The 26,530-nt window shown below is 41.6% G+C and overlaps 1 protein-coding gene across 1 annotated transcript; it reads left to right on the forward strand.

Annotated features, from left to right (window-relative positions):
• On the forward strand, window positions 1-25,863 carry kctd1 (potassium channel tetramerization domain containing 1). Its single transcript, XM_036582663.1, has 5 exons — window positions 1-93; window positions 17,945-18,135; window positions 21,254-21,398; window positions 22,420-22,725; window positions 25,284-25,863. The coding sequence occupies exons 2-5, from the start codon at window positions 17,969-17,971 to the stop codon at window positions 25,446-25,448; spliced, it is 783 nt and encodes a 260-aa protein (XP_036438556.1). The 5' UTR covers window positions 1-93; window positions 17,945-17,968; the 3' UTR covers window positions 25,449-25,863.
• The last annotated feature ends 667 nt before the right edge of the window (window positions 25,864-26,530 follow it).

Below are 26,530 nucleotides of genomic sequence, written 5' to 3' on the forward strand. Positions count from 1 at the left end.
CACACATAAACCCCGGAGCTGAAGCACTCAGCGCTGGAGCGGAGCGAGGAGAAGAAGAAAGAGGAGAGAGGAGAGAGGGGGCGCGTGGTCCAGGTGAGGGGTGCGAGATTTGGGCGCGCGCGCGTTTGTGTGTGTGTGTGTGTGTGTGTGTGTGTGTACGTGTTTACTCCTATCACCCACCCAAACAAGCAGGCAGTGACTTGGACAGCTGCGTTTGCGCATGTGCCTGAAAACGGGTGGGTTTGGGGGAACAAACATCGATTCGGTCCGTGCTGGTGTGTGTTTAAGGGCAGGACGCAACTAGGCGAGAGAGAGAGAGAGAGAGAGAGAGAGAGAGAGAGACAGAGAGATCGTGCTCTATCCACAAATGACACTATGTCACTGTAGCCCGTTCAGCCATCTCTTCCAAAAGTAATGGCACTCCAGCACTCGACCTCGAGACTGAGGAGCAGAAACGCGGTCAATGAACTGGACGCTTGAGCGGGCTGCTCTGCTGGAATTGCTGTGATAGTCTAGCTGTTAGGTACTGAGTTGCCGCTGGGGCTTTTTATACCCGAGATAGAATAACATTTAGTTATTTCGTTCAGCGTTTTCCTCGTGGTTTTACTGTATTGTTTGTGCCTGCTGTCCGGTTAATGTGCTTTATTAACTGGACATCTATCTCTCAGCACTCCAGCACCAACGACAGACAGGAGCTGCTCATATTAGACAGATTACTGCTTTGTTATTTAGCCTGCTAATGTTTTCACAGGGCACTAGTATTTCCATATATTTTGATATCTTTTTTTAATTGTATTATTTATTTTATGCTAATTAACTCATTAATTCCTTTTTTCAGTAGTGTAATGTGCACCTACTGATCTGGTAAATTTATGTCAACATGAGCCAAAATTCATTTGCAAAGCCCCAGACTGGCCAAGGTCAGCACCTGGAATCTAAACCAGGATGATAGATTTGTGGTTTCTGCTGCAGAACAATTCATACTGAAGAACAAAGATGTGCTAATGCTTGTGGCTTTTTAGATGGATGTGTTGTTCATGCTATTGATTATCAACCCTTAATTCTCAGTCTCATAACTCAAATGGTGCACATTTTTGTAGGGTGCGTGTGTAGTGGTGCCACACTAGCGTGAGTGGGTCACACACATGTCGTAGTCTTCTGGCATCTGTGACTGAGTCTCTGGTCGCCATGCCAGCTGGCCGAGCGCGGGCCACTGTAGTGAAGCAGAGTGTTCACCAGAGGCTGCTTTTCCGGCTCTGTGAATAGCACTCATGTTGTAGCATATTGTTCTCTGGCACTGTGCTCAGCCTGATGGGTGCTGTTATCTGGCCTGAGCATCAGACTCTGTGTTTAGCAGCTTTACGCTCTTAAAAATAGGATGGTTCTTTAAAGAGACATTTTTACCTTAATGGTTCTATCACAATTAAAGGTTTTTACTAGGCTCATAAAAATGAAGGTTTCTAAATAGTTGTTGGCTTGGACGCCTGGTTCCAGGGGAAAAAAATTCATGTGAAAATAGGTGAGAACCTTTACATTGTCTGGAGATTCTTTATCTTTTAAAAAGGTTCTTCACACCCTCACATCTGATTTACAGAAATGGCTCTTTAAGGACCAGAGGTTCTTTTAAAGAACCAAAAGGTTGTTATTGTATGGCATCACTCCAATATAAGGGTGATAAGAAACCTCTCACTCTGAAATACATCAGGTGTTTAATACTGGGTGATTCAAAAAGATTCATCCAATTTCAAAATGATTTATTTTACTTGTTAATCATTACAGAGCAATGCAGTAAATTGTAAATGGTTTAAGTGAGCATAAAGTTTATTATGTAATTTTACAAGTGCTCAATATGAACCTCCTCCAGCTGTACGGACAACATCAACACGATGGTCAAACTCATCCCATACTCGATTGAGCATGTCGGGTGTCACTGTACTCACAGTTCTTTCAGTGTGATTTAGGAGATCATCCAGTGTTGTGGAACCAACGACGAATGCTCTGAGTTGTTGGAGGTTCACTGCCCAAGAAAATCACGTTGCACAGTTAGGACGGATTCACTCTTATTGAAGTGGAGAATGCAAAATGCTTTGTGCTCAGGGGTCTCCATCCCCTCACAGACTGAAGGGAGCCATCTTCCAGTGACAGAAACTCTATGACCCCCTCTTTCAATTGGTATGTGATTGGTTCCTAGGCACCTCACTGCCACTTTGAAATCAGATGAATCTTTTTGAATCACACTGTACATGGTCTTGAAATGTTAAGAAAAAGCATCACAGTCCTCCAACTAGGATGATTTTGATTCAAGTATTTTGGTTCTCCTAACATTTTCAGATGGTAAAATTTAGACCACTGGTTCAGTGGTTCCCAAACAGATCCTGGAGGCCCACTGCTCTGCACATCTTAGAGCTTTTTCCTGCTCTGTCACTGGCTGCAGTGCAGGAAGAGCTTGTTAATAAGCAGATCAGTTGGATTAGGTGTATGGAGGTAGGGCTCCTGCAGGACCAGGGTTAGGAAACACTGCATTAGTTCATTACTTTGCTGTGCTCAACACGCTGTCCTTTGTAACGCTACCATTGCAGTAAAAGTGTTCGTCACGGCTCTTACCAGAGCGGTCAGTGACCTGGCTAAGCTGACATGCATGTGTTAGTGGCTGTGTGGAATAAGATGAAGGAGAAAAAGCTAAAGCTCACCCACTGTCTTCTCTCCAGGTCAGTGCATAAAAGGCTACAATAATGACCTCAAAAGCATGTTTACTGCATGATGTATCATAGGTGTTGATAATAATGCATGTTCATTTGGATACAAAGTTTGAACATCCTCTGTCAAAATGTTTGGTTGATTTCATAAGAGCGAATAGGTTAACACATCCTTTACATTAAATATGCAATTTCTCAGCAAATGTTGAAAACATACGATGTAAATTGTGCCATAACTTTGGCAAATAACTTTTAATGTTTCACAGTATGTTAAATGTAACAAATAAACAGTAATTGTGTATGAAAATGTGCAGACGTGTTTTCTGTAGAGGATATGTTAACTTAATTCACTTAGAAAATCAACAAAAAGTATAATCTGACCACAAACTTTTACATTTAACTGTGTGTGTGTGTGTGTGTGTGTGTGTGTGTGTGTTTGTATGGGTGGGCTTGTGTTTGTGACTGCAGCCTGTGGCTGATGATCCATTTGTTTGATGTGTTATTAATATTGTATCATACACTCATTAAGGAAAGAGTGACAGGCTGTTCCTTACCTGAGGAAACAAACTTCTATTGAGATGGGTATCTGTATCCTGTTTTAAAGTGTGTGTGTGTGTGTATGTGCGTGTGTGTGTGTGTGTGTGTGTGTGTGGTAGGAGAGAATGTAACAGAGTATCAACTCAATTTTCTTTTTCTGTTTGGAGATACAAAATTCTCTTTACTAAACTATAAAGGAAAACTCCAGCATTTTCAACCCCATCTCCATCTGCCGCATCTGCAGTGCAGTCAATTACCACAGAGGATAATTGACCATTTGCAAAACTCTTACACGCCGCGGCTCCCTTAGTTATTGTTGCTAAGTCCATCAAACATCCAGCTCAGACTGCCTTGTAGTAGATTTGCACCGATCATGAATGTTAATGGCTGATTCCAATTTCTTTATAGCCAAATTATCCCACTGTGTGGGGCAAATGAACACATGAAAAACACTAGCACATTTCCAGTACTATTTTATTAGCCAAACTTGCAATATAAACAGCTTTAGTTGCTATTTAATGGGCCAAACTGGCTTTTTTTCTAATTTAAATAACATGAATCAAATAAAGCCACTTTTAGCCACTAGGTGTTAAAATGTTTAATAAGGAGGAGGTTTGAGTGAAGCAAGCTACCCCTTTAGATGAGCCAGTGCTAACATCAAAGCTAATGCAGGAGATAGCTGAGGAGGACATCAGATGATGAAGAGGACTCTTGTACCATGTTTTTTTTAGCAAACTTTTTTAAACTTTACAGAGTATTTTAATCACAAATGTGCTGTAGTCCGGTATAATCTGACTCAGACTCAGCTAATTGTCAGCAGCTAAGGAAAGAAGGCATAACTCAGCTAGCTTACTAGCTTCACAATGTTAGCTAGCTAGCTTCACATTGCTGTGCAACGTTATTTATCATTAGACAACATATTAAAATTATGTTTAGCAACCTACAGTAACCTGGATAAAGGTTAGTTTACCTGTTGACATTAAGCTGTGGTTTTCCACTTACACCAAGTGGCCACTTCATTAAGTACATCTACCTTGTATCTACACTCACTGTCCATTTTATCAGCTCCAGTTACCATATAGGTGCTGCTGAAACTGTGTCCATTTACTGTCCACTCTTTTAGACACACCTACCTTGTTGAGCCACCTTGTAGATGCACAGTCACCTGTTGCTTCACAGGTTGTATTAATCATTCTCTATTCACTGTTGGCTTGATAATTTTGTTTGGTGGACTATTTTCAGTCCAGCAGTGACACTGCTGTGTCTGATCTACTCGTACCAGCGTAACACACACTAACACGTCACCACCATGTTAATGTCACTGCGGTGCTAAGAATAATCCACCACCCAGATAATACCTGCTCTGTGGTGATCCTGTGGGGGTCCTGACTGTTGAAGAACAGAGTGAAAGAGAGCTAACAAAGTATGCAGAGAAACAGATGGACTACAGTCTGTAATTGTAGAACTACAGAGTGCATCTATATAGTAAGTGGAGCTGATAAAATGGACAATGAGTGTAGAAACAGAAGAAGGTGTACTCAATGAAGTGGCCAGGCAGTGTATAGTTTGATCCATCTTCAATAATGAATCAAAAAGTTACAACCATCCAAATGATCAGGATAGTGTCCGTCAGAATGATATGCTTTCATAACTCTTTAAAAAATGATAAAGCTTAATAATTCTGACTAATTTACTGGCACCGCCGTTCTCACTGCAGGTTTGTTCCTTTTGTTTTTCCTTAGCTTGAAGGAGGAAGTAGTGCTTAGTGACAGATGTGACTGGTCGAGAGGCGCGTCAAACATTATTTTGCAAACAGTCAACTTTGATGTGTTTCTCTCTACTATAAAAGAACAGAAAGAGTGTTCATTCAAGACAACTAAACAAAGTGCCCATAGACTTCTATTATAAGTATGTTTTGAGACATTGGATTCTGTGCTTTTCTGCTCTGTATCCATGTCATTGCATATGGTAGTTAACCATGTACTACAGATGTGCTAAATGCTGAAGAATTTCTTTTAACTGAACTAGAATTCTCTTAGCTGAACCATACGCTCTGAATCTTCTTGCAGAGGGCACAAGCTTACCTGCTCAATTAAAACCACCCACCCACACACACACACACAATGTTTTTTCAGAGCCGGCTCCTCATCCTCCATACACACTCCGTTTTAAGTATCGTTCAGTGAGGAGTAGTTGTTGAAGTGCTTCCCACAGTCTGGGCTTTAGTTGCTGAGTTTTCTGACTCACACATCTAGAATATTCAACGTGTTGATGTGAGCTTGGAAACATCTCAAACCCAGGTTACTAATCTCCCTCTCTCTTTCTACCTTTTTTTCACACTAGCACTCATACATATGCATCCATATGAATATGTATAAGATTAAGTTTTAGAAAGCGTAAGATGTCAAGAGTGCTTTTCTGTGTTCCTATCTTCTTTAACTCTTTATGGCTTATAAGTGGGATATGCGTAGTTATGGCAGGTTTAAACGAGCAGGTCAGATATTCATGTTGAGTGAAGCCGAATGAAGCGCAGGACAGCTGTGGCAGTGTGTGTTGCGTTCCGTAAAGGGCTGTGAAGTTGCTCATTAAAGCTCAAAAGCCTGAGAAAGCCTGGCTCTATCAGTAATGAGATGGGATCATGAGCTGTGGGCAGTTACAGTGGACGGCGATATGGCAGAAGCAAGAGGTCGACATTATCCTCTTTCATCCACTATGTCGCTGTTGTAAAAAAACTCATATCTCAAAATTGCTAACTTTATAGTAGAAGGAAATAACTTTAAAACTTTATTGTAGACTACAGTGCAAAAGTCAGAGACCACACTTCATTAATTTAACTTCCAGTCAAAAAGGCCATTAAGTTTTTAATTTTACATGGTCAGAAAAAAAAAACAAAAAACATTTAACAGAATCTCACAGAAATGTCTAAACAAGTAAATATAATATCAGGTTATTCAGTATTTAGTGTGTCCAGCCTTTGTCTTATTACAACTTCCTTTCATTTCAGGCCAGATATTTCAAAGAAATCTGCAGGGATAATTATAGACTTCCAGTTCAGTCTTAGAAGTTGGTTGCATTTTCAGCTTTTTCCATTTATTTTCCTTCGACTTTCTCCTTTCTTATCTTACATCTAATTGTCTCAGAAACATTTCCTGAAAAACAAATAACTCGTACTTAATGGCCACTTTTGACTGGAAATCAAATAAATTAAAGATGGCCTCTGACTGTACTGTATGAAATAATCTTGGACCATTTCTATCATCCATCATAAAATGTTCTTACTTCTTCTGTCAACATGCAGAGATTTACACACTTCTGTGACAACTACCATCATCTACCATGCCAGTTAAAATTTTAATGCAGTTTTAATACAAATGAGCATGTTTTATAGGTTGGTTTGCAGTAATGTAACATATAAATGACTTATTAGGTATAAGTATCAAAACAAATATCGGATGTGTCAAAAAAAAAAGACAATATTTATGAAAGTGCTAACTTTGGGATAGTGGCAAAACTGAAGCCCTTGTTTTGGTGTCAGCACCCATCAGCACCCAAACCGGTCAAGTGTTTAAATCACCTTTGAGCCAATAGATTTCAAATATGTCGTTTTAACAATAGTGTGGGTAGTGAAAAACGGTCATATTATGATTTATACCACTATGAAGACATTTTGAAGACTGTAAAGCTGATGGTGCATTCAGACCTCGTCATCAGATTGTAAAGTCAGAAACTTGTCTTGTAACTACCAATTGATTGTGTTTGAGTGATCATCAGGAAGTAGGTCAAAAAATACTGCAAGAAAAAAGACTGTTGGCTGATAAGTGATGGGGCCTGGCAATGCACCACAGGTACACTTAAGATTATAATAATTTAAAACCCGTTATGATGTAGGTTATTATGATTATGGTTTGAAAGAATATGGAAGAGAATAGAAATATATGGAGTAGGCTAGATGAAGAATGATGTGTCATCAGTATCAGTGTCTTACTGATGACTTGTTCTGTTATGATGCCATAAATATAGCACTGAAACCAATCCACTGCTTATACTTGGGCTGAGGGCAGAGTGAAACTCCAGGGTGCCAATGCTTACTCCAGTCCCCTACTAGTGAAATCAAATTTCAAAAGACAGCAAGGTGTCCCTAAACTTTCGGCAGGCCATGCAGGCCTGTGTTTTTCATGCGCGTCCTCTACAGTCTCTCTGTCGCCCTTTTCCACACACATACACGTACACATACACACTTAAGTGTTACCCTTTCATGATAGCCCAGGGCTCTGGCAGTGGCTGCAGCTCTATCGCACCTTGGTGTTCATTTCCGCAGTGCTCGGCGCCGGGCCTCGGAGGGAGAGGCGATTTGTGACGCTGCGCTCTGCTATGTGCTTTTTTTTTTTTTTTAAGTGCTTCTTCTGAACTTCTCTATCACTGCAGATTAGTCAGGGAACACATTACCTGCCTGAGCATAAAAAAAAGCCTCCTCCAATCCTCCACACAGCCATGTAACGAGCCTGATGTGCCTTTTGAAGAGCGGGCATGTTATTTTCCCTCATGCCCGCGGGCCACCCTGCCATGCAAATGATTATGAAATTAAATTTAAAACTATACATGTATTCTGCCTCGCTCCCTTATCACCATCTGCACAAAGCGCATACAAATCAGGCCCGGATCAGGGCCCCGGCTCAGGACTGCACTTTAAAGCTCGGCTAATTGCTAATTGGGTATCTAGGTGTGAAATGGGCTCCACTAACGAGAATTTCTAATGTGTGGAAGAGGAGTTCTTTTTTTCCCTTTTCCCTCTGCCTCTCTGTCTTCTCTTTCCTTTGAGAGATGTCATAGCCGTTTCTGGTGACATGCCTGCGGGCAGAAACGACAGAACGAGACAAAAGAAAAGAGGCTTCCATTTTAAAATGGAAGCTCATCCACACAGGAAGATCTCTGTATTACAGAGGAGTCAAATGAGAGTCTACTGCTACTCTGCTTAAGGTGCGAGAGGAAGGGAGAGCGAGTGAGGTAGACATATACAAGGACCCCACATGTATGTGCTTCATAAACACAGAGCCTTGTGGAGGCATTCAGAGCCCTTCAAAGTTGTCAGCTTTTTTGGATCATGAATGATAACTTGGATGTATTTCTCCAATCGGTGTTTGATTGTGAACTCATACGTTCTAACACAGAAGGCAAAATATGTTACGTGTCTTCAAAAATTAAAGGTTGAAGGGCCAGAAGATGGCACATATTGTTTATGGGCTATAGTCTCTAACTGTACACCTACAAGGTAACAGCAAAGCCCTATATGCCCGTCACCCTCATATCAGCACAATCAGTGTCACTGCAGCGTTTAGTATGGCCACCGCCCAAAAAATACCTTCTCAACGGAAGTCCTGTGGTGGTCTTTTCCTCTTATTGATAGGGTGAAAAGTGGCTATGACCTATGCAGCAAGCAGAGTACACCTGATAAAATGGCCAATAAATTAGGTCCAAATGGCAATGCAGCTTACTTTAAAGCAGCATTATGTTAGATTTTTGGTTAAAATTGAAAGAAATAGTATTACTAAATAGGAGGGAGAAAATGCTAAAATACGGACTTCGCAGCAGTTTTTTGGACTACGTCCAGGGGCATAGCCAAGAGGTGGCCAGTGCCACCTTAGCATGACATGTGGCCACCCTTCTGGCCACACCAGTTTTGCAAGGTGAGACAGCTATCAATAAAGCAGTCACCATAGAAATTTGCTACCTGCTCTGTTTGCCATCAAATGTGTCATCATGGCAGTTACCGATAAGCTAAAAGAGTCGGATGAAGGTGCCTGCAATAATCGGCTTGTTATTGCTCTGACAGGCTACTTTACTGAGCAAACAGATAAGTGAACGCTGGTCAAAACCTTAACGTTAGCCTTGTTCATTTTGCTTAAAGAAGCAGTTAATAGTGGACAGATTATGGAAACAGTTGAAGGCACCTAAATAAATTTCAACATCAATACAGTGCAGTATTTTTGTGGATTTTCTGTGGATCACAATTATAACCAGTGATACAGTATCAGGCAGTAAACAAAACAACCAATATTTTTCACTGAATCTGGTCAAAAACAGGAACAAAATCGGTTTCAGCTGTTTTTAAAAATGTTAACCAGTTTATTTAAAAAAAGCTATTTTAGTAATGTAGCCCTAACATAACTGTGGAAGAATGTTATTAACTGCTATTTCATTTTATTGATACCAAAAGGTGACGTGGAAAAACTGCAGACTACTGATTGGTCAGAAAGAATTGTCACTATCGCCCTAAACACATATGCTAAAGTTAGTTACCGGGTACCCTCATGCGGCGCCTTTGAGCAATAAAAATCATCTCGTCATCTGATTTAGTATTTCCCAAACTTTTCTGTTTTGTCTACTGTCTTGCTGCCGTCAGCCTCTTCTGAACAAAATTAGTCTCCTTCACGTCACAGCAGTTTCATGTGATGTTGCTATGACAACCAAATACATTAAGGGAGTACTATACCTGCAGTGAAAAACGAAGTAACCGGTACCAAAAGCGAGTAGAGTCAAGTCGAGTTGAGCCGTACCATGTGGTGGAAAAGCATCATAAGGTCACCACGCCCAATACCAAGCGTCAGCTAGAGGGGAATAAAGCTCCCCAGCACTGGGCTGTGAAACAGTGGAACTGTGTTCTCTGGGGTGATGGAGCACTTATGTGGCTGAATGCAATCAAATCCTCACAGATTCTCTTGTAAGAATCTGTTGTCCTTCAGCAATAAGCAATTCTTAGGGAATGCCCTCCAAGAATGCTTAGAGACACAGAGAAAGCAAGAAAGAAGATCACTTTGTAGACACATTATACTCTTAAAGTTACTGGCACTGTACCTGTTGTAATCTGACTGCAGTAATCTTCAGAGCTGCAATCGTTCACTTAAAGAGGATTATTTCAGAATTTCTGCATAAATCAATGGCTGAGAAGTACACAAAGTCATTCAGAGTGGTTTGATGTGAAATGCACAATTCTAGAGAAACTTAACAACTCAGATTTTCTTTACAGTGGTGGTGATTTTTGTTTTTGTATGTAGCAGTGATCATGATATACATGATCTACATGAATTTATAAAAAGTCCTCTTTAACAGAAAGCATAGCCTCTCTTTGACACTTAACACTTGAATGTCCAGTGGGTCATGGCAGGACAATTCAGTGTCAATACACTCTTCTATTGGACAACATAAATTATAGCAAAAGAGGTTTCAGAAGAGATTCAGTTTTTTTCCAGTGTAAGCCATCTGAACAGGTCACTACTGTACACAAAAGAGAATGATGAAGCATGATATTGTTATGCACAGTAGAAAGATAAAGCAAGCACTAATAACCGAGCCCAAGCAATATAAACTTACGCATGGAAGACTGATGTAGAGTTTGACCAATGCGTTTACCGAGACCTCTACTGCTGCTGGAAACCTCTGATCTACTCAGGCTGTATAAGAGCGCTTTAGTAATAAACAGCCATGTTCGTGTGTACGTTTATGTTCACTCAAAAAAATTAAATGTTGGATTTACTTAAAAATGTTATGTCAGGTGGTTCCATGCAACTAAGTCACTTTTGCTCAGTTTAATGATGTGATATTGTTAAAGTAGACAACAGAACAAAGTTCATAGGTTTAAGCTAGACTTGGATAGTTTTGTCATTACTGTGATATTAAGCTATTATAAAACCATATTCCACTGAAAGTTATATGGTAACGTACACTTACAACCAACAAAATTGTGAAGAATATAATGTACATATGCACAATAAAAGGTAGGCCAGCGGGAAAGACAACACGAGGAGGGTGACTAAAACAGGTTAAACAGTATGCAAATAGAGGATGCCAGGAGCCAATGGGAAATACGCTGAGTTTTACTCGAGAAGATTTCACTGACCAAACAAACACATATGAAGTAAATCTCTTCATTTCGTTGTAACAGCACAACTGTCTTGGTGTTGCTGACTTACATGCAAGTGATATCAAAAGAAAACTGATTAAAACCAACATGTTCGTACTCATTTTGAGTGTAGGTTTCCGTCAGTGTGTGCGTATACGTGTATCAGTGTTTGCTGTCTAAATATGAAGCGGTCCGATACAGACGCGAGCCCCCTTTCTTCATCTCTCTGGCATTGTGTATTCAAGTGTGCGCGTGTGTAGGGGGAGGGGGGTGGATTTAATTTTGGGAATACTCACTCACTTCTCTCTGCACCTTTAAGAGCGCGTGCCTGAGCTCGTAGCTGAAGGTCACTAAAACACACACACACACACAAAAGCTCTCAGCTCTGCGGTCCAATATAGCGCATGCGCAGTGCCCCGGGACTCATACAGTCTCAGACTGCAATATGGCGAGAATGCCTGGCAGCGGGGAGCGCTGCTCGAGCGACGGGGAGAGAGAGAGGGACGGAGGCGACGGAGAGGAGGAAGAGGAGGAGGAGGGAGAGAAGGGGGAGATCCGGGCCATCCGCATCACAGCGGCGGGAGAGTGCGAGGAAGAGGAGGACGCCGAGGAGCTCGCGTGGGGGCAGCGCGCGGAGCCGCGGGACGCGCGGACCGAGCTGGAGCCCGAGCCGGACTCAGATCCCGAGGGGGAGGCGCGCTCCCGCTCCCCGTCCGCGCGCTGCAGGCTGAGCGAGAACACGCGTCTGGCCACGCGCTACGCCGTGCGCATCTTCCGCGAGTACCTGAGCGAGCGGGCGCAGAGCACGGACTTCGAGAGCATGGACAAGCACGCGCTGTGCCGCGCGCTGCGCTCCTTCTACGCCGAGGCGCGCTCCAAGAGCGGCCAGCTGTACAGCAAGTCGTCGCTCATCAGCATCCGCAGCTCGCTCAACCGCTACCTGAACGAGCCGCCCTTCTGCCGCGCGCTCGACCTCACCAAGGACCCGGAGCTGCGCGCTGCCAATCTGGCGCTCGCGGCCGCGCTACGCCGCCTCGAGGAACAGGGTGCCGGGCCCGTGGTGCAGAAGCAGGCGATCGCGCGCGCCGACCTGCGGCGCCTGTACGCGTCGGCGGCGCTGAGCGCGAGTTCCCCGTTCGGCCTGCTCAACAAAGTGTGGTTCGAGACGTGCATGTACTTCTGCACGCGCGGCCGCGAGAACCAGCGCGAGCTCGAGGAGGACTCGTTCGGGCTGGCGGCTGACGAGGACGGCCGCCGCTTCGTTTACTTCAAGGCGCTCGGCGGCCCCTACCACCGGTCGCGTGGCACCAGCGGCGGCGGCGGCGGCGGCGGCACCACGTGGGGCAAGAGGCGTGCGGACGCGGACGACGAGGAGAGCGCGCCGCGCATGTACGAGACGGGCACGGCGCTCTGCCCGTACGCGAGCTTCGTCAAGTACCTGGCCAAGCGCAACCCGGCGTGCCGCGCCTTCTTCCAGCGGCCGCGCGAGCACTGCGGCGAGGCGGACGCCACGTGGTACGAGAATAAGGCCGTGGGCAAGAACCTGCTGGGCACGCGCATGCAGATGCTGTCGCGTGCCGCGCAGCTCTCCAAGACCTATACCAACCACTGCATCGGCGCCGTCTCCATAGCGACGCTGCACAGCGTCGCGGGCTTCGGCTCCAAAGCTCCGCCGCCGCCTCAACAGCCGCAGTCGCCGCCGCTAGCGCGCGACCGCGACCACGTGCAGCTAGAGACGCGCAAAGTGGGAAAACGGCCGCCGCGCGCTCCCGTCCCAGGCCCAGAGCTCGGCTCTCCCGCCAAAAGACTCTGCGCCGAGCCTCCGGCGATCATCGCGGTCAGCGCGCGCGAGCACAACGGAGAGGCCACGCACGTGCCACCAGCGCAGGTAAAAAAAAAAAGAAGGCAAAACCTCTTTAAATCTGACGGGCTATTGATGTCACGTCACGTCTCTGTCACGGCTCGCTCGCGCCCACGTCCATCAGCAGTTTCTCAGCGTGGCCTTGCTCTCCATCAAACTTCGCGACACCAGTCGAGTCATCATAAATCCACTTTCTCACGCTCAACTCAATAAAGCAAACACTTCTGCCGCTGTGTCCTGTTTGACTCATCTCTGCACATCATCTAAAATATTTGTCTGCTGGCAAATATTTTCAAGCCTCCATTTGGTTAGGGGCTTCACTGTGTGGCTTTGGACGGTGTTCCAGTCCGGCTTCAGATTAAACCCTGAGCTGGACCGATCAGAGCTCACCTGGACCTACAGGTCATTAATGTTATGTAGCTAAAGGTGGGCCGTGTCCCAAACCACATACTACAGCACTAAATAATGTGTAAAAAAAAAATAGTGCATTCATTAGAGTATATAAAGTACAGAAGTGTGTGGAAGCTGAGGTTTCTGATAGGTTAAGGTAGAAGGTATGGTTGCTCATGTTCTCCTGAAATGAGGGAGCTCTGTGTGGCAGGAACAGGAGTGTTCATCATTCAGACATGAAAACGGTACTAAGAACACCCTGTTCAGGACGCTCAGTAACAGAACTAACAGAAAACTGAAAGTTTATGAGGAGAAATGTGTAGTAGTATCGTTCTGGCACCTGTTCTGGCTATACAACAACACTGCAGTGTAGCAACACAACAGTTGGAGGAATGTAATAGACCCCTCTACACACATTTCTCTCCATCACACACACAAACACACTGATTACTGACTCAGCTCAGCATGTGTGTCAGTCTGCACACTCTTATTTATACACATGCCTCACCAATACGTTTTCATCATAGGTGTTACCTCCTGAGGCTACACCTAAAAGCATGAACCCTTCCATTGGTATGTTGAATCTCAGCTGTGCCATATCATGCCTGTTCCATTAGAGTTCAGTCATCATCAGAACAGAGTCATCATTCCCTGCCCCTTTGCTATTCAATGTTCATATTAACAGTTCTGTGCAAAAGTCAGAGACCCCCTACATTCAATTTCCAGTCAAACTAACTATGATATTACTTTTTTGCCTTTATTACAGCTTCTGCTCTTTTCAGGACACTTGCTCTCAGTTATTTTAAAGAAATATGCAGAAATTTGGATTTCTGCTTCTCACAGGCCAAGTAATCCCAAACACATTCAGTGATGTTGATGTCTGGACTCTGGGGTGGTCAGTCCATTGTTCTGAGAATACCAGCAGCCTCTTTGTTTGACTTGCAGATTCACTTTTCGTTTTTCAGTAACAGCTTCTTGACAGCTGCACATTCTTTCAGCCCCATAATACTGAGCTGTCTTCTCACAGTGGAAGGATGGACAGAAACATCTGTGGATAATTCAGATATGAATCAAGAGTGGAGCTTGATTTTCTTTCAAAGATGAAATCTTTAAGTACTGTTTATCTGGTGGTGACAGTTTTGGTGGTCTACTAGGTCTTGCACAGTTGTTCGGAGTCGCATTTTCTCTGATTTGAATTGCAATTTTGAAAACTCCAATCTCCACATACATATCTCTAAAAATGAATAACTTGTGCTTAATGGTAATTTTGACTGGAAAGTAAATAAATATAAGGCGGCCTCTGACTTTTGCACAGACTTGTCCAGTCATTCTCAATGATGGTCTTTAACTCTCCCTGCCGTCTGTGTATCCCTCTCTAGTGTTACCTTGATTACCAAATGCTTTCCTTTGTAGAAACTGTTGAGAGGTTGGTCAAACTTTACAGAACATTGGAAAAACAATTCCACTGATTTTTTTTAACTTTTCTTCAGAATTCAATCATTGAGTTGTGACTGATGTCAGTTTGAGTGGCTTTATGTGAAACGGTGCACTACAGAGGAAGTTTGTAAGACTAGTATTAGTCTTACAACACCCTGTATGCACCTGTCCACCATGAATGACATTTAAAGCGTCCATATTCTGAAAAAAAAGTTTTCTTAGTTTTAAATAAGAGTTTAATATAGTATGTAAACATTGTTGAAGTCCCCTCCCCACTTCATACAAAAATATATGGAAGCCAAGCCTGTTTTGAATTGTTTTTATGATGTCACAAACCCAAAACATTTGCATAAATCCATCTATTCAGCCTATCCATTCTCACTGAACTTGTAAGGAATGATTTGGCTTGGACTGCTGTTTGAATGAGGCTTGACCCAAGGCAGCAAATGATTTAATTATGCAGAAATGTAGAGTTTGTTGCCAATTTTAAATTTTATTTATTTTTTATGCATATGAATTTTTCATTTTTTCATTAAAAGTTAGCATGAAGGTGAAATCATTACTGTCATTTCAAAGTTAGTTTCAAATAGCTCAAGCAACGTAGTCCAGCATTTTAAACTGGATACCTGACTCTAAACAAAATGTGCTAAAATGTTTCATTAATGCAAGCCGCATTTTTGTCAATGGTGAGTAAGGCATCCTCAGCCTTGCAAAAGTTGCTCTGAAGGACTGTGTGGGCGGAGCATAAATCACATAGGTCAATTAACAAGCCGTACCTGAATTAAACTCAGTGCCAGTTCTAATTACAGGTGACAGCAATCAATGGATTCCACCTAATAATCCTGATTCCAAAATCCAAGATTTAGAAAAGGACATCTGGCAAAAATAAAGAATACAGTCTTAAAAAAGATGGTTCTTCAAGGGTTCTTTAGTAAAGACACTGATTCTGTATAAAAGAATAAACACTCATATAGAACCATTTGCATGCTTAAAAGGTTCTTTGCATCATGAAAAGGTTCTTCAGATTGATGGCAGTTATAAGCTTGACATTGTAACAATAGAAGAAATCTTTTTGGTGCTATACAGAACCTTTTTAAAAAAAGGTTTCTATATAGAACCATATACAACACATTCTCCATCTCTACCAAAGAACTCTTGAAGAACCATCTTCTTTAAGAGTGCACAATGTTAATTACATTTATTCTTAGCCAGGAAACTTGGAGAGCTAATGCTAGCTAAATTAACTTCACTAACACTGGCTGGATAAGCTGTACCTGATTCTCCATTTCTTCAGGTGGGTAGATGTTTGACTGTCAGCCAATTTTTGGTTACAAAGATTATATACACCTGGACTATCGATGTATGTTTGGCAGCCTGCATTCTGTGTACACTGTCTAGACAGTGACAGCAGAATATTTCACACTCTGGATGTACTCGGGTGCGGGCAAACTTGAACATCGCCGTGTGGAGCCCAAAGCTTTGAAGATAACTCTAGATTCCCAAATGCCTGGAATTAAGGAATTGATTCTTTTTTGGATCGACTCCCAGCCCAAGTGCCAGTTAGAGCAGGCTAAACACTAAACTCTGCAGGGCCAGCACTTTACAAGCTAGTCTAACATCTGCACTGTCCAAGCCTGCTGAGGCTGTGGACCGTGCTACATGGTTAATGGCATGGTTAAAAATGCTTTGTGTGTGTTGGAGGCAGTGGGTGGACACAGACTTTCACTCTCAGACAGGTGGCTTATTACTATTGTGTCAGAAACAAGCAAAAGCCTCATAAATGCAGATATATACAGAAATAAACATAAAATGTCAAAGAAATATGATGCTAACGTCCTTAATGACTAATTCGATTTGTCCACTAAGCATATTTTAAGGCTCCAAATCATGTCATTTTAAATAGGATGCACCAAAAGCCAGCAGAATGAACTGCTTCATTATGGAAAATGTCTTTCAAAGCCTTGAAAACAGATCAATGGTCTGAGTTACTTCTACCAAAAGCTTTAAGCAAAGCCCTGCGTACACCCTGTTTTGCAGTTCACTTATCAGTGCTGTACTGTGGCAGCCTGACTCGAGCACACAGTGTGCATGATTACAGAGGGTTAATGCTTGTTTTTTTCAGGTCAGTATATAAGCCAGCCCGTAGAATTCATCTTCTCCGCACGGCTCATCCTGCAAGACAGTCCGCCTCAGATAAGATTACTCTGCTCTCGGCTAAATGGGCACAGAGACAGGCTCGCACTAGCAACACTTATGCTTTGTTTTTTGTTTGCTTTCTTCATCTTTAAAAGAGCGAGAGTTTGCCGGTGGCTGTTGCATTGCGCTTCGCTAAATGCTGACCGCTGAGATTCGGCGAGCAGCTTTTTTTCACAGCACAAGCAGATGATATGATCTCTGAGAATGCTGGAGTAGCCTTGCAGATGCTAATGAGAACAATTATAGCACAAGCACAGTAATGACTGTAATTACCTGCTGACAGCAAAATTAGTGACAGCAATTTTTTTGACCGTTGGTGTGGTCATTGCTATACTATGAGTTTTTGTACGAATGCACAACTGTGTGATTGTCTGGCTCTTGACAGGATATGGTTTGTGTTGCTGAATTATTTTGTTTTATTTTATTTTTTGAAATCATTTTCACCTCTCTTGCCCGTCAGTGCCATGGCCTAAATTCAGTACTGTCCTCTCGTCACATGGTCACATGAGCCATTAAGGGGACTGGACATTCACTGCAGTCCCACAGGGACACATTTGCTGCCTCCAGGGTGTCTGTCCAACTGTTCTGCTCTCTCTGCTTGTCTCCTCTCTTTCGCTCGCTCTCCCTGTCACACACACACACACACATACATACCCACATCCTCAAGCTCGAGCTAGCAGTGTGTGCAAGAAGGTGTGTGTCGCCTCCACTCAACTATCAGCCCATCTTCTTTTCCTGTTTTTGCTCTGGACTCTGCCCTGTCCATTTAATTCTATTTCGTAAGACACTAAGAGCAAAGGAAAAAAGAAATATGGAAAGTTCTTCAATATTTTGTTTGCCAAATGACCCCAAATCTTTCATACAGATAATGACTTGTGCACCATACTCATAAAAATGGTCTTCACTAATGTCCTGCTGTATGTGTGACAGGAGCATCGCAGCAGCAGTGTGGCAATGTCGACTCGGCCACTGTTGGCTCGCTCACCGGCCTCCCCGCTGGGCACAGCTGGCATCCCCACGCCCGCTCAGCTCACCAAGGCCAATGCGCCAGTGCACATCGACGTGGGTGGACACATGTATACCAGCAGCCTCGCCACACTCACCAAATACCCTGAATCCAGGTAAAACACAACATAGCACACTATTAATAACGGAACAGAACCGTGAGTTTAGCTGGCACGCTCTAGGCCGATGTGCTCCGAGCTGTATATTTTGGGTTTTAGGTTATGTCTGTTCCATTGTGCATTCCTTTGTGACTCAACTCCATATCCCATCTAGCTGTTTTTTCATTAGTCATGATGCCACTGTTCTTTGTTCTTTCACCCTTTCTTCATCGTGACACCCCTGTCATCCATAATTGCTTATTAGCCTTGCTTTTCTAAAACTGATGTCATGCTGTCTGCGTTCGTATGTGTGCTTCATGTATGAGTCGTTTGTCCTTTACATTGCTTATATGTCTGAGGGAGCTTGCCCCTTCTGTGGTAGTGTGTGTCTGTCTGTCTTGTCTATGCTCATTAGCTCGCTGACCGGTACATTTCTGCAGTGCCAGGGAGCATTAATGTCTTGTGGCTGCTGACTGAGTCAAACATCAGAGGGGAGGCAGAGAAGCCTGCAGCACTGAGTCTCCGGCCAGCACAGTGTCTGTCTTACTGCCATTTACTAAGTCTCTCCTTCATACAGTCTCGCTTGGTCTCATTAAATCTCACACACTCATATAGTCTCATAGGGTCTCAAATGCTCTCATATAATCTCACACAGTCACATAAAAGCACATACAGTCTCACACTCTCAAACAATCTCAGTTTTATAAACACAAAATCACATTCTCATGTAGTCTCACACAGTCTCACATAATATCAGTCTCATACGCTCATATTATCATACACAGTCCCCTTAACACCTCAACACAATCTCATACAGTCTCACACAGATGTACAGTCTCACAAAATCTCATACAGTCTTACGCAGACTTAGTCTCATACAGACTCAAAATCTCAGTCTCACAGATTTACACAAATCTCATGCAGTCTCACAGAGATTTACAGACTCACACAATCCCATACAGCCTCAGTCTCATAGTCTCAGACTCTCAGTCTTGCACTCTCTCACTCAGTCTCACAGTCTCATACAGTTTCAGTCTCACATGTTCTCATGCTTGTATAGTCTCATAAAAATCTCACACAGATTACTTAGCCAGACACAGTCTTTGTCTTACACATTCTCATACTCAGTCTCATAAAATCTCACCCATTCTCACAATCTCATAAAATCTCAGTCTCACACAACCTCATACTGTCTCACACAACCTCATACAGTCTTACAAACTCTCACACAAACCTGCACAGTCTAAATCATGAAATCTTTTTTTCACAAAAAACAACTAAATTTATTAATTAAGACAACTTTTTGCTAATGAATATATTCACACTCTATGGGATTTATTGCAAACTCTAGATTAACAACGTTCATCTGAAACTTGTAACGGCCATTTAGGTTGCATATTCCTCAACTTGTATGTTTGTAGTTTTACAGTGGCTCTTTTATTAAAAACTAAAGATTAAAGCTTGTTTCTAAATACAGTATCATTGGTGGAGTCTGTTTGTCTATTAGCTACCTTCTAAGCAGTTCAACCTGCTTCAGTCTGACAAAGGCAGAATATGTACAGAGAGCCTGCTATCAGCATCTAGTAATCTTACATTACCTCAAAATATGTCTTTTGGGTATGACTGGGAAATAATGAAGCTATTTAACATGAGCAGACGTATGTTGGACGAAAATCAAATGTTTATGATAACCAAAGGATTTTCACAGAATACATTTTACATATATATGTTAATTATGTTATATTTCTTTTAAAATTTCCACATATGTATTATCAAAGCCAGTTTCTCTCTTAAAGTGTCATACAGTCTCAGTCTCACAAAGTTTGGCAAGCTTGAGGTCTCACAGACACTAATGCACTTCCAGTTTCACAGGTCTTTCAGACAGTCTCATAATATTAATCATACCTTCTCTAACAGTCTTACACATCTCCAGTTTTGGCTAAAGGATTAGGAGAAAATATCTAATTGTGGTTTTTCTTACCAATATTGTGATTGTGACTTTCTCTCTATAAAATAAGTTCACGGCCTGTTTATTTGGACAAGAACACCTGCAAATCCAGTTTATCTGGCTTGAAATTTGAACGCTAAATGTAGTGCGCCAGACTGACAGTTAGGTGCAGTTGTGATTTCACATTTGGTTGCTTCTTGGAGCTCCATGTTATTGGGCTATATTTTCCCACTTAAAATTTGTTACAACAACACTAATAATAATATGAGCTATAACAGAAAATTGCACTCTTTCAAATTGTGATTTCAATATACAAATGATTAATCTTTCAGCCCTACCTCCAGTCTCAATATAGAGCAGTCTCAAGCATTCACACCGCAACTTATTAACTCAATATCATGGTGTCCAAGAAGATCTCAGATTTAAGATAAACAAACAGCAAAAAAGAATTATGCTATCAATCTGTCAAATCATCTTAGATATATAATCATAATAGCATTCGCATAATGATCCTCAGCTTCCCCAAATCCATACAGCAAACAGTGTTTTACCCACAGTGCTTCGCTACATCTGTGTTCTGTCTTCATACTTGCGCTTCATGTCCTGGGTGTGGTCTACAGAGGTGTGGTTAGAGGTAATGAGTGATACATGCAGCTGTGGTCCATTTCACCCCTGGCTATGGCCACATCTTAGCTATGACGGCATCATCACAGCATTGCACATGACAGTGACATCTGCATCAGCAGACGCAAAGTTGCCTCCAGTCATGCCCATTCTGATGTTGATCTCTGATAATGATGTTGGTGCATATGTGTGTGTGTGTGTGTGTCCACAGAGCCTGTGATGAACTAGAATCACTATCAAACTGGCATGTAGTTAAGAGACATGCGGCACACATAAGGACACAGATGCACTTGAACATACAGCAGCTCCCTCATGTGGCATGTTCCTGTGTCTATCCATCTCTCAAAAGTCTGAATGTTACACAAGTTCTCAAAATTTTAGTGTGCTGAATCCCTCCTATATATCACTCTGTACTCACGTTATTTTTATAATGCTTCTAACAACAGTTATGGTTGCAAAGCACCTGCTGAGCAAGCCAAAAGCAACACTGGCAATGAAAAACCCTCTAAGAGCATGAAGTAAAAACCTTGAGAGAAACCAAGACTTTCTGTAATTCCCTCTCAGGATTGGCCGCTTGTTTGATGGAACAGAGCCCATAGTGCTAGACAGTCTGAAGCAGCACTATTTCATCGATCGTGATGGTCACATGTTCCGCTACATCCTCAACTTCCTCAGGACATCCAAGCTACTTATCCCAGATGACTTTAAGGTGAGTCTGGCCCCTTCCCCAAATCTTGGACCTATCCAATCAGTACATCTACTGGAGAACCTATTACAGTTCACACAGTTACAGACTTGATAGTCTAATTTAAAGCAATAGCAAAAATCACATTTACACTATTTTCCTGACATATCGAACATACTAGACAAAAGTACAGACAAAACTGAAGGCTGTGAATAGGTGCATTTAACTATGCAGCATATTTTAGAGAATTTTTAGAAACAACAATTTGTCATAGTGTGTCAGAAACCACATAAGCAAGCACATAAGGTGGTGTACAAGCTTCCCTTTTTGTTGGCTACATTAGTCTCATAGCTCCACTGCAAAACTAAAGAAAAAACACAAAAACAAAACTTTGGACAACAAACATGTCTTAACTGATCGAGTACATTTGAAGTGGGTAAATTTTTTGCCAAATCAATGCTTTAAATAAAAAATTCCACAGATTTTTCAAGAGTTCTGTGTAACTTGTTTGCACAGATGTAAGCGAAGTCATTCAGAAGGGTTTGATACAAAATGGTGCACTGTAGATAAACTTATCAACTCTAATCTTCTTAACAATGATGACGATAGGAACCAGGGGTCATGATGTCTACAGTGCAAATATAGACGTTTTATTTACTATCCAAAATGACCAGTGTCTTGTTGATAATGGCAAAATATTGGTTACCAAAAAAAAAAAAAAGTTTGGGTACCATTTTGTCTCTCGTCATGTACCACTCTGTCATGAATTACTTAAAAGCATATTTCATGCCTCAACTTTATCTCAAACAAACTATCGCAAAACAATGTATTGGGTACCTTAACAATTTCTTTATGCAAACATCTTAAAAAGTATTAAAATTTACTTGTTACTTGACCATTATCCAACACACATCTTCAGACAGAGGCACTAACACACAAACATCAGTCAGACTTATTGTTCTCTATGTGTTTATATCTGATTTATCCTTTTGTGTGTGTGTGTTTGTTTGTTTGTTTGTTTGTATGTGTGTTTGTGTATGTGCAGGACTATTCTCTGCTGTATGAGGAGGCGCGGTATTTCCAGCTGCAGCCGCTGCAGACTGAGCTGGAGCGATGGCGCTCAGAGCGAGACTCGGGGAGTGTGTCGCGGCTGTGTGAGTGTGTGGTGGTTCGAGTGGCCCCTGAGTTAGGTGAAAGGATCACGCTGAGCGGGGATAAGGCTCTCATTGAGGACATCTTCCCTGAAATTGGAGACGTCATGTGTAATTCAGTGAACGCAGGATGGAACCATGACTCCACTCACGTCATCCGCTTTCCTCTAAATGGGTACTGCCATCTCAACTCTGTGCAGGTAGGTCACTGCACCACCAGGTGATAGTATTGTGGGGGGAACAAACACGCTGTGCTGCCAAACCTAACAAGACATGTGCTAAAGCAACAATCAAGATTAGAAGTGCTTTTTCAAAATGGAGAGAATTATTTCATGTGAAGGGGATAAAGTTTAGTGACGTTCTGCCAGGACAGGTATGTAAACACAATATGTATAAAGCACTTAGCTGTTTGAATGGATGACTTCACATAACAAATCAAATACATAAATCTTACCACTCAGAGAGCCTGGTGAAGTAATTTGGATTAACCACCTTCTTACAGATGTATGCAATGCTAGCCAACTGCTCCAAACATGCATCACGAAGCAAACCATACGAGACTGAAATTGGCTTCTTGCGTGATAATCTTTGGTAATGCTGGCAAACTCTAAATTAACTCTGCTTGGCATCATTCTAGGGATGTGCTTTGTGTTGGTGAGTGGGAATATGAGGCGTAACGAAAGAGTAAAAATAAAAAAAAAGTTCCAGTATAGTTGTAGTTCACCTATTTAACCTCAAGAGGTTGAGTATCTACAATTTTGACTAATGCAACTTTAAAGATGGAGTAACTTGCAGAACGGCAGCAGACGTTTATAGCACATTCAGCACAGGAACTTAATTTAGGAATAGGAAGTTTGTTGGCACTATTCTTCTCTATTTGATGCACTTTTGGTGTAAAATAAAACAATGTACCTCAAAAGTCAGAACTGTGACCAGTTGCCAAGCAATACAGATGCTGTCAATTTCAATCATAGCATTAAACATAATAAAATTAGTAACTAAATGTTGTTGACTAACAGACTAAAAGACAGATTCCTTTCCTCACAAACATGAGTAGGATACATATCATCATTTGAAAATAATCACACCCATCAAAATTTTACTTGAGTACATGTAACTGCTTATTACTACAGCATTTAGCAGATACATTTACCAAGAGTGACTCTCTAAACAGGCTCTCAGCAACTGGCAAATACAAGTACACAGAAACCAGGCTTACTCAATACAAGTGCAATGTGAGTGTTTGCCACAGGGCTATTACAGTTTTGAAATTTTCATTTTCTTTGTAAATTAGTTTTTAATTTCCATGTGGTTTCAGTTATTTTATGACTCCGTAATAAATTTTGTTGGCATGGAAGCGACAGGCTTACTTTTAGTTTAGCTTTCATATAGTTTCATGTACCTTTCAGTATTGCTCCACGAACGGTGGCATTGACAAGACGCTCGTCAGAAATGAGGTCAAACTCAGAGTAATCCCTAACTGGACTTGAGTGTTTTGTCCTAATTAGTTTCACAATTTCACATAACAGTAGGTTATGGCGCAACTAAAAGCAGCATCAGGCCTTGGCTAGTTTGCAGGCATTACTTAGGTCATTGCCCAAAGCCTTTATGGTTTAGTCAATTCTTCATGAATTGAAATTAGTTTATTGTCACTATAATTTTATTTCATTTTGGTCAATTTTTTATTTAATTTTTGTTTTAGTTTCATTTAATTTCACTTGGTTTGCTAGATAAAGAGCATTTACTGTGTACAGCTACAGTGTGTGTGTCTTTGCGGAGGGTGTCTAATCCCATTCGGTTATTAAATCTTTTGGCCCCTGGCACCTGCGGTCACACTAATGGAATACGGAGGAAGGGAAGAGGACAGGAAGAAAAAGAGAGAAGAACAGAAAGACAAGAGGTTATAAGATAAACGGACAAAAATGAGCAGAGACAGAAAAGACAAGGAGGAAAAGGGACAGTCATAGAGAAGCATATAGAGTTGTAAGGAAGGAGGAAGATACAGAGAGAGAGAGCTGGAGAAAAAGGGAAAGGGGGGTGAGGGAACAGAGGGACCCTGGGGGCGCTCTAATGGAATACGATCTCACAGCCCTGTGGAGCGAATATCTGGAGGACTGAGAAATGAACGTGTATGTGTGTGTTCATATGAGAAAAAGGGTTTTGAATTTATTGGGTCAGTACAATCTGCTCAGACACATTTTATTACTTCCACTGTGCATGCAGTGCGTCTTTTATTCACAGCTGAATGGTTGTGTAATTCTAAGATATCACCAGCTATTTTTTTTTCAATTTTTTGCACAAACTGCAAGTGATAAAATGAAAATGCTGGGCAGTAAAAAATGTTTGTGATTTTGGCTACCTATCCGCTTGTTTCCTTTAAACTGACTTTAAGCAATTAAAATGCTTTATGTGATGACATCAGATCCTGTAAAAAACCTGCTGCTGCTTAAGTTTTGATTTATGGATTTAAAAATTGTTGACGTTTCCATCTCTAATTTCATACTTTTGGCTTCCCTGAATTCCCCGTAACCTAGCGATAAAAAAAAATTGTAAATGTATTTTATTTTTTTCCCCCATTGGAAACATTACATGAGAGATCTCCTTTCTCTGCGATACAGAGCTGTTTATATAGAGCTCTTTATTTTGCTATATAAGGCTATTTATTCTCTGCTATATAGAGCTCTTTACTTTTAGAAATTTTTAGAAGATTCCTGTCAAAACCAGATTAACCGTGTGTGTGCACGCATGTGTGTGTCAGGTACTGGAGCGGCTCCAGCAGAGGGGCTTCGAGATTGCAGGCTCGTGTGGAGGTGGTGTGGACTCGTCTCAGTTCAGTGAATACGTTCTGCGGAGGGAGGTCAAGCGAGGTCAGCGTGGAGTCACAACCTCTGTGATCCGAATAAAACAGGAGCCACTGGACTAGAGGCCAACATGATGCAGAAAAAGGAACAACTTTTTAACAGGATAAGCAAGACAACAAGATGTTCCTGCTTCAGCCCTTCAAGTATATACAATGGGTATATACAATACTCAACAAGCAACATTTCAAATTTAAAAGTGAAAGGATGTTAGATAAGTTTTTTTTTTTTTTCTGGTATTTTGGATGGCCATATACTTATTAACACAGCCCTTCATTCATCAGTTTACTACAACAAGGCAAAGGTTTGTTTTAAAACTTTTTGACTTGGGCTCATCTTTATTGGTGAAATCAATAGAAAAAAAAAGTGATCCAATCAAGGGCCCTGTATCCTGTACACAATCATGGACCAGCAGACATTTATCTGTTGTAATGATGGGAAGCATAAACATGATACTAACAATTCAGAAACGTGAGGATAGGAGAGAAAGAGACACGTTTAACGAGTATGATGGATAGTATTTCTAGTTAAATGATTATTCAGCTTCATATTGTCTCTTTCACTCCTAGCCTTTCCGTCATGCTAGGTCACTCTCTCTCTCAGTGGGAGATCTGCTCACACTAAATGAAACAGATTAAGAAAAACACAGGTGTTTTTGTCTTATTTTCCCCTCATACATTAAATGTAAATCAAAATCGATTGTATGGACTGTACAACAATCTGTATGAACAATATGACATTTTTTTTTAACCTGAATGGTATTCTAGCTCAACTGAATGAAAAACTAAAACGTTAGCTTTCACAGCCCTTCGTCATCCTCAGATGAGAACTAGAAGTCATTTACATTCTGGATTTGAATATGATGAATACTGTCACTGAAATGGAGATGATTATAAAATAAGCCCAGGTTATATTTCTATTATGGAGTTAAAAAACAAGGGCATAATCAGGATTTTTATACATGTTGGTCTTAAAAATAAAGCTGGAAACTACGTCTGGATACTCTCATTTCCTAAGAATCTACTGAGAATCTTTTCTGCAGAGTAATGTAATGATGTAGTGACATCATTAAAGGAGCACTATGTATTTATTTTAAACTAAAAGAAGTACCGTTACTATGTATGGAGAAAAAAAGAACACACTAAAA

The sequence above is a fragment of the Colossoma macropomum genome, unplaced genomic scaffold (genome assembly GCF_904425465.1).
Source record: "Colossoma macropomum unplaced genomic scaffold, Colossoma_macropomum, whole genome shotgun sequence".
Lineage (NCBI taxonomy): Eukaryota > Metazoa > Chordata > Actinopteri > Characiformes > Serrasalmidae > Colossoma > Colossoma macropomum.

Excerpts from the sequence above, each read along its gene's own strand:
- kctd1 (XM_036582663.1), top strand. The coding sequence starts at position 17,969 with ATGTCGACTCGGCCACTGTTGGCTCGCTCACCGGCCTCCCCGCTGGGC. Across the intron at positions 18,136-21,253 it reads ACCAAATACCCTGAATCCAG|GATTGGCCGCTTGTTTGATG; the intron begins GTAAAACACAAC and ends ATTCCCTCTCAG. Across the intron at positions 22,726-25,283 it reads GCCATCTCAACTCTGTGCAG|GTACTGGAGCGGCTCCAGCA; the intron begins GTAGGTCACTGC and ends TGTGTGTGTCAG.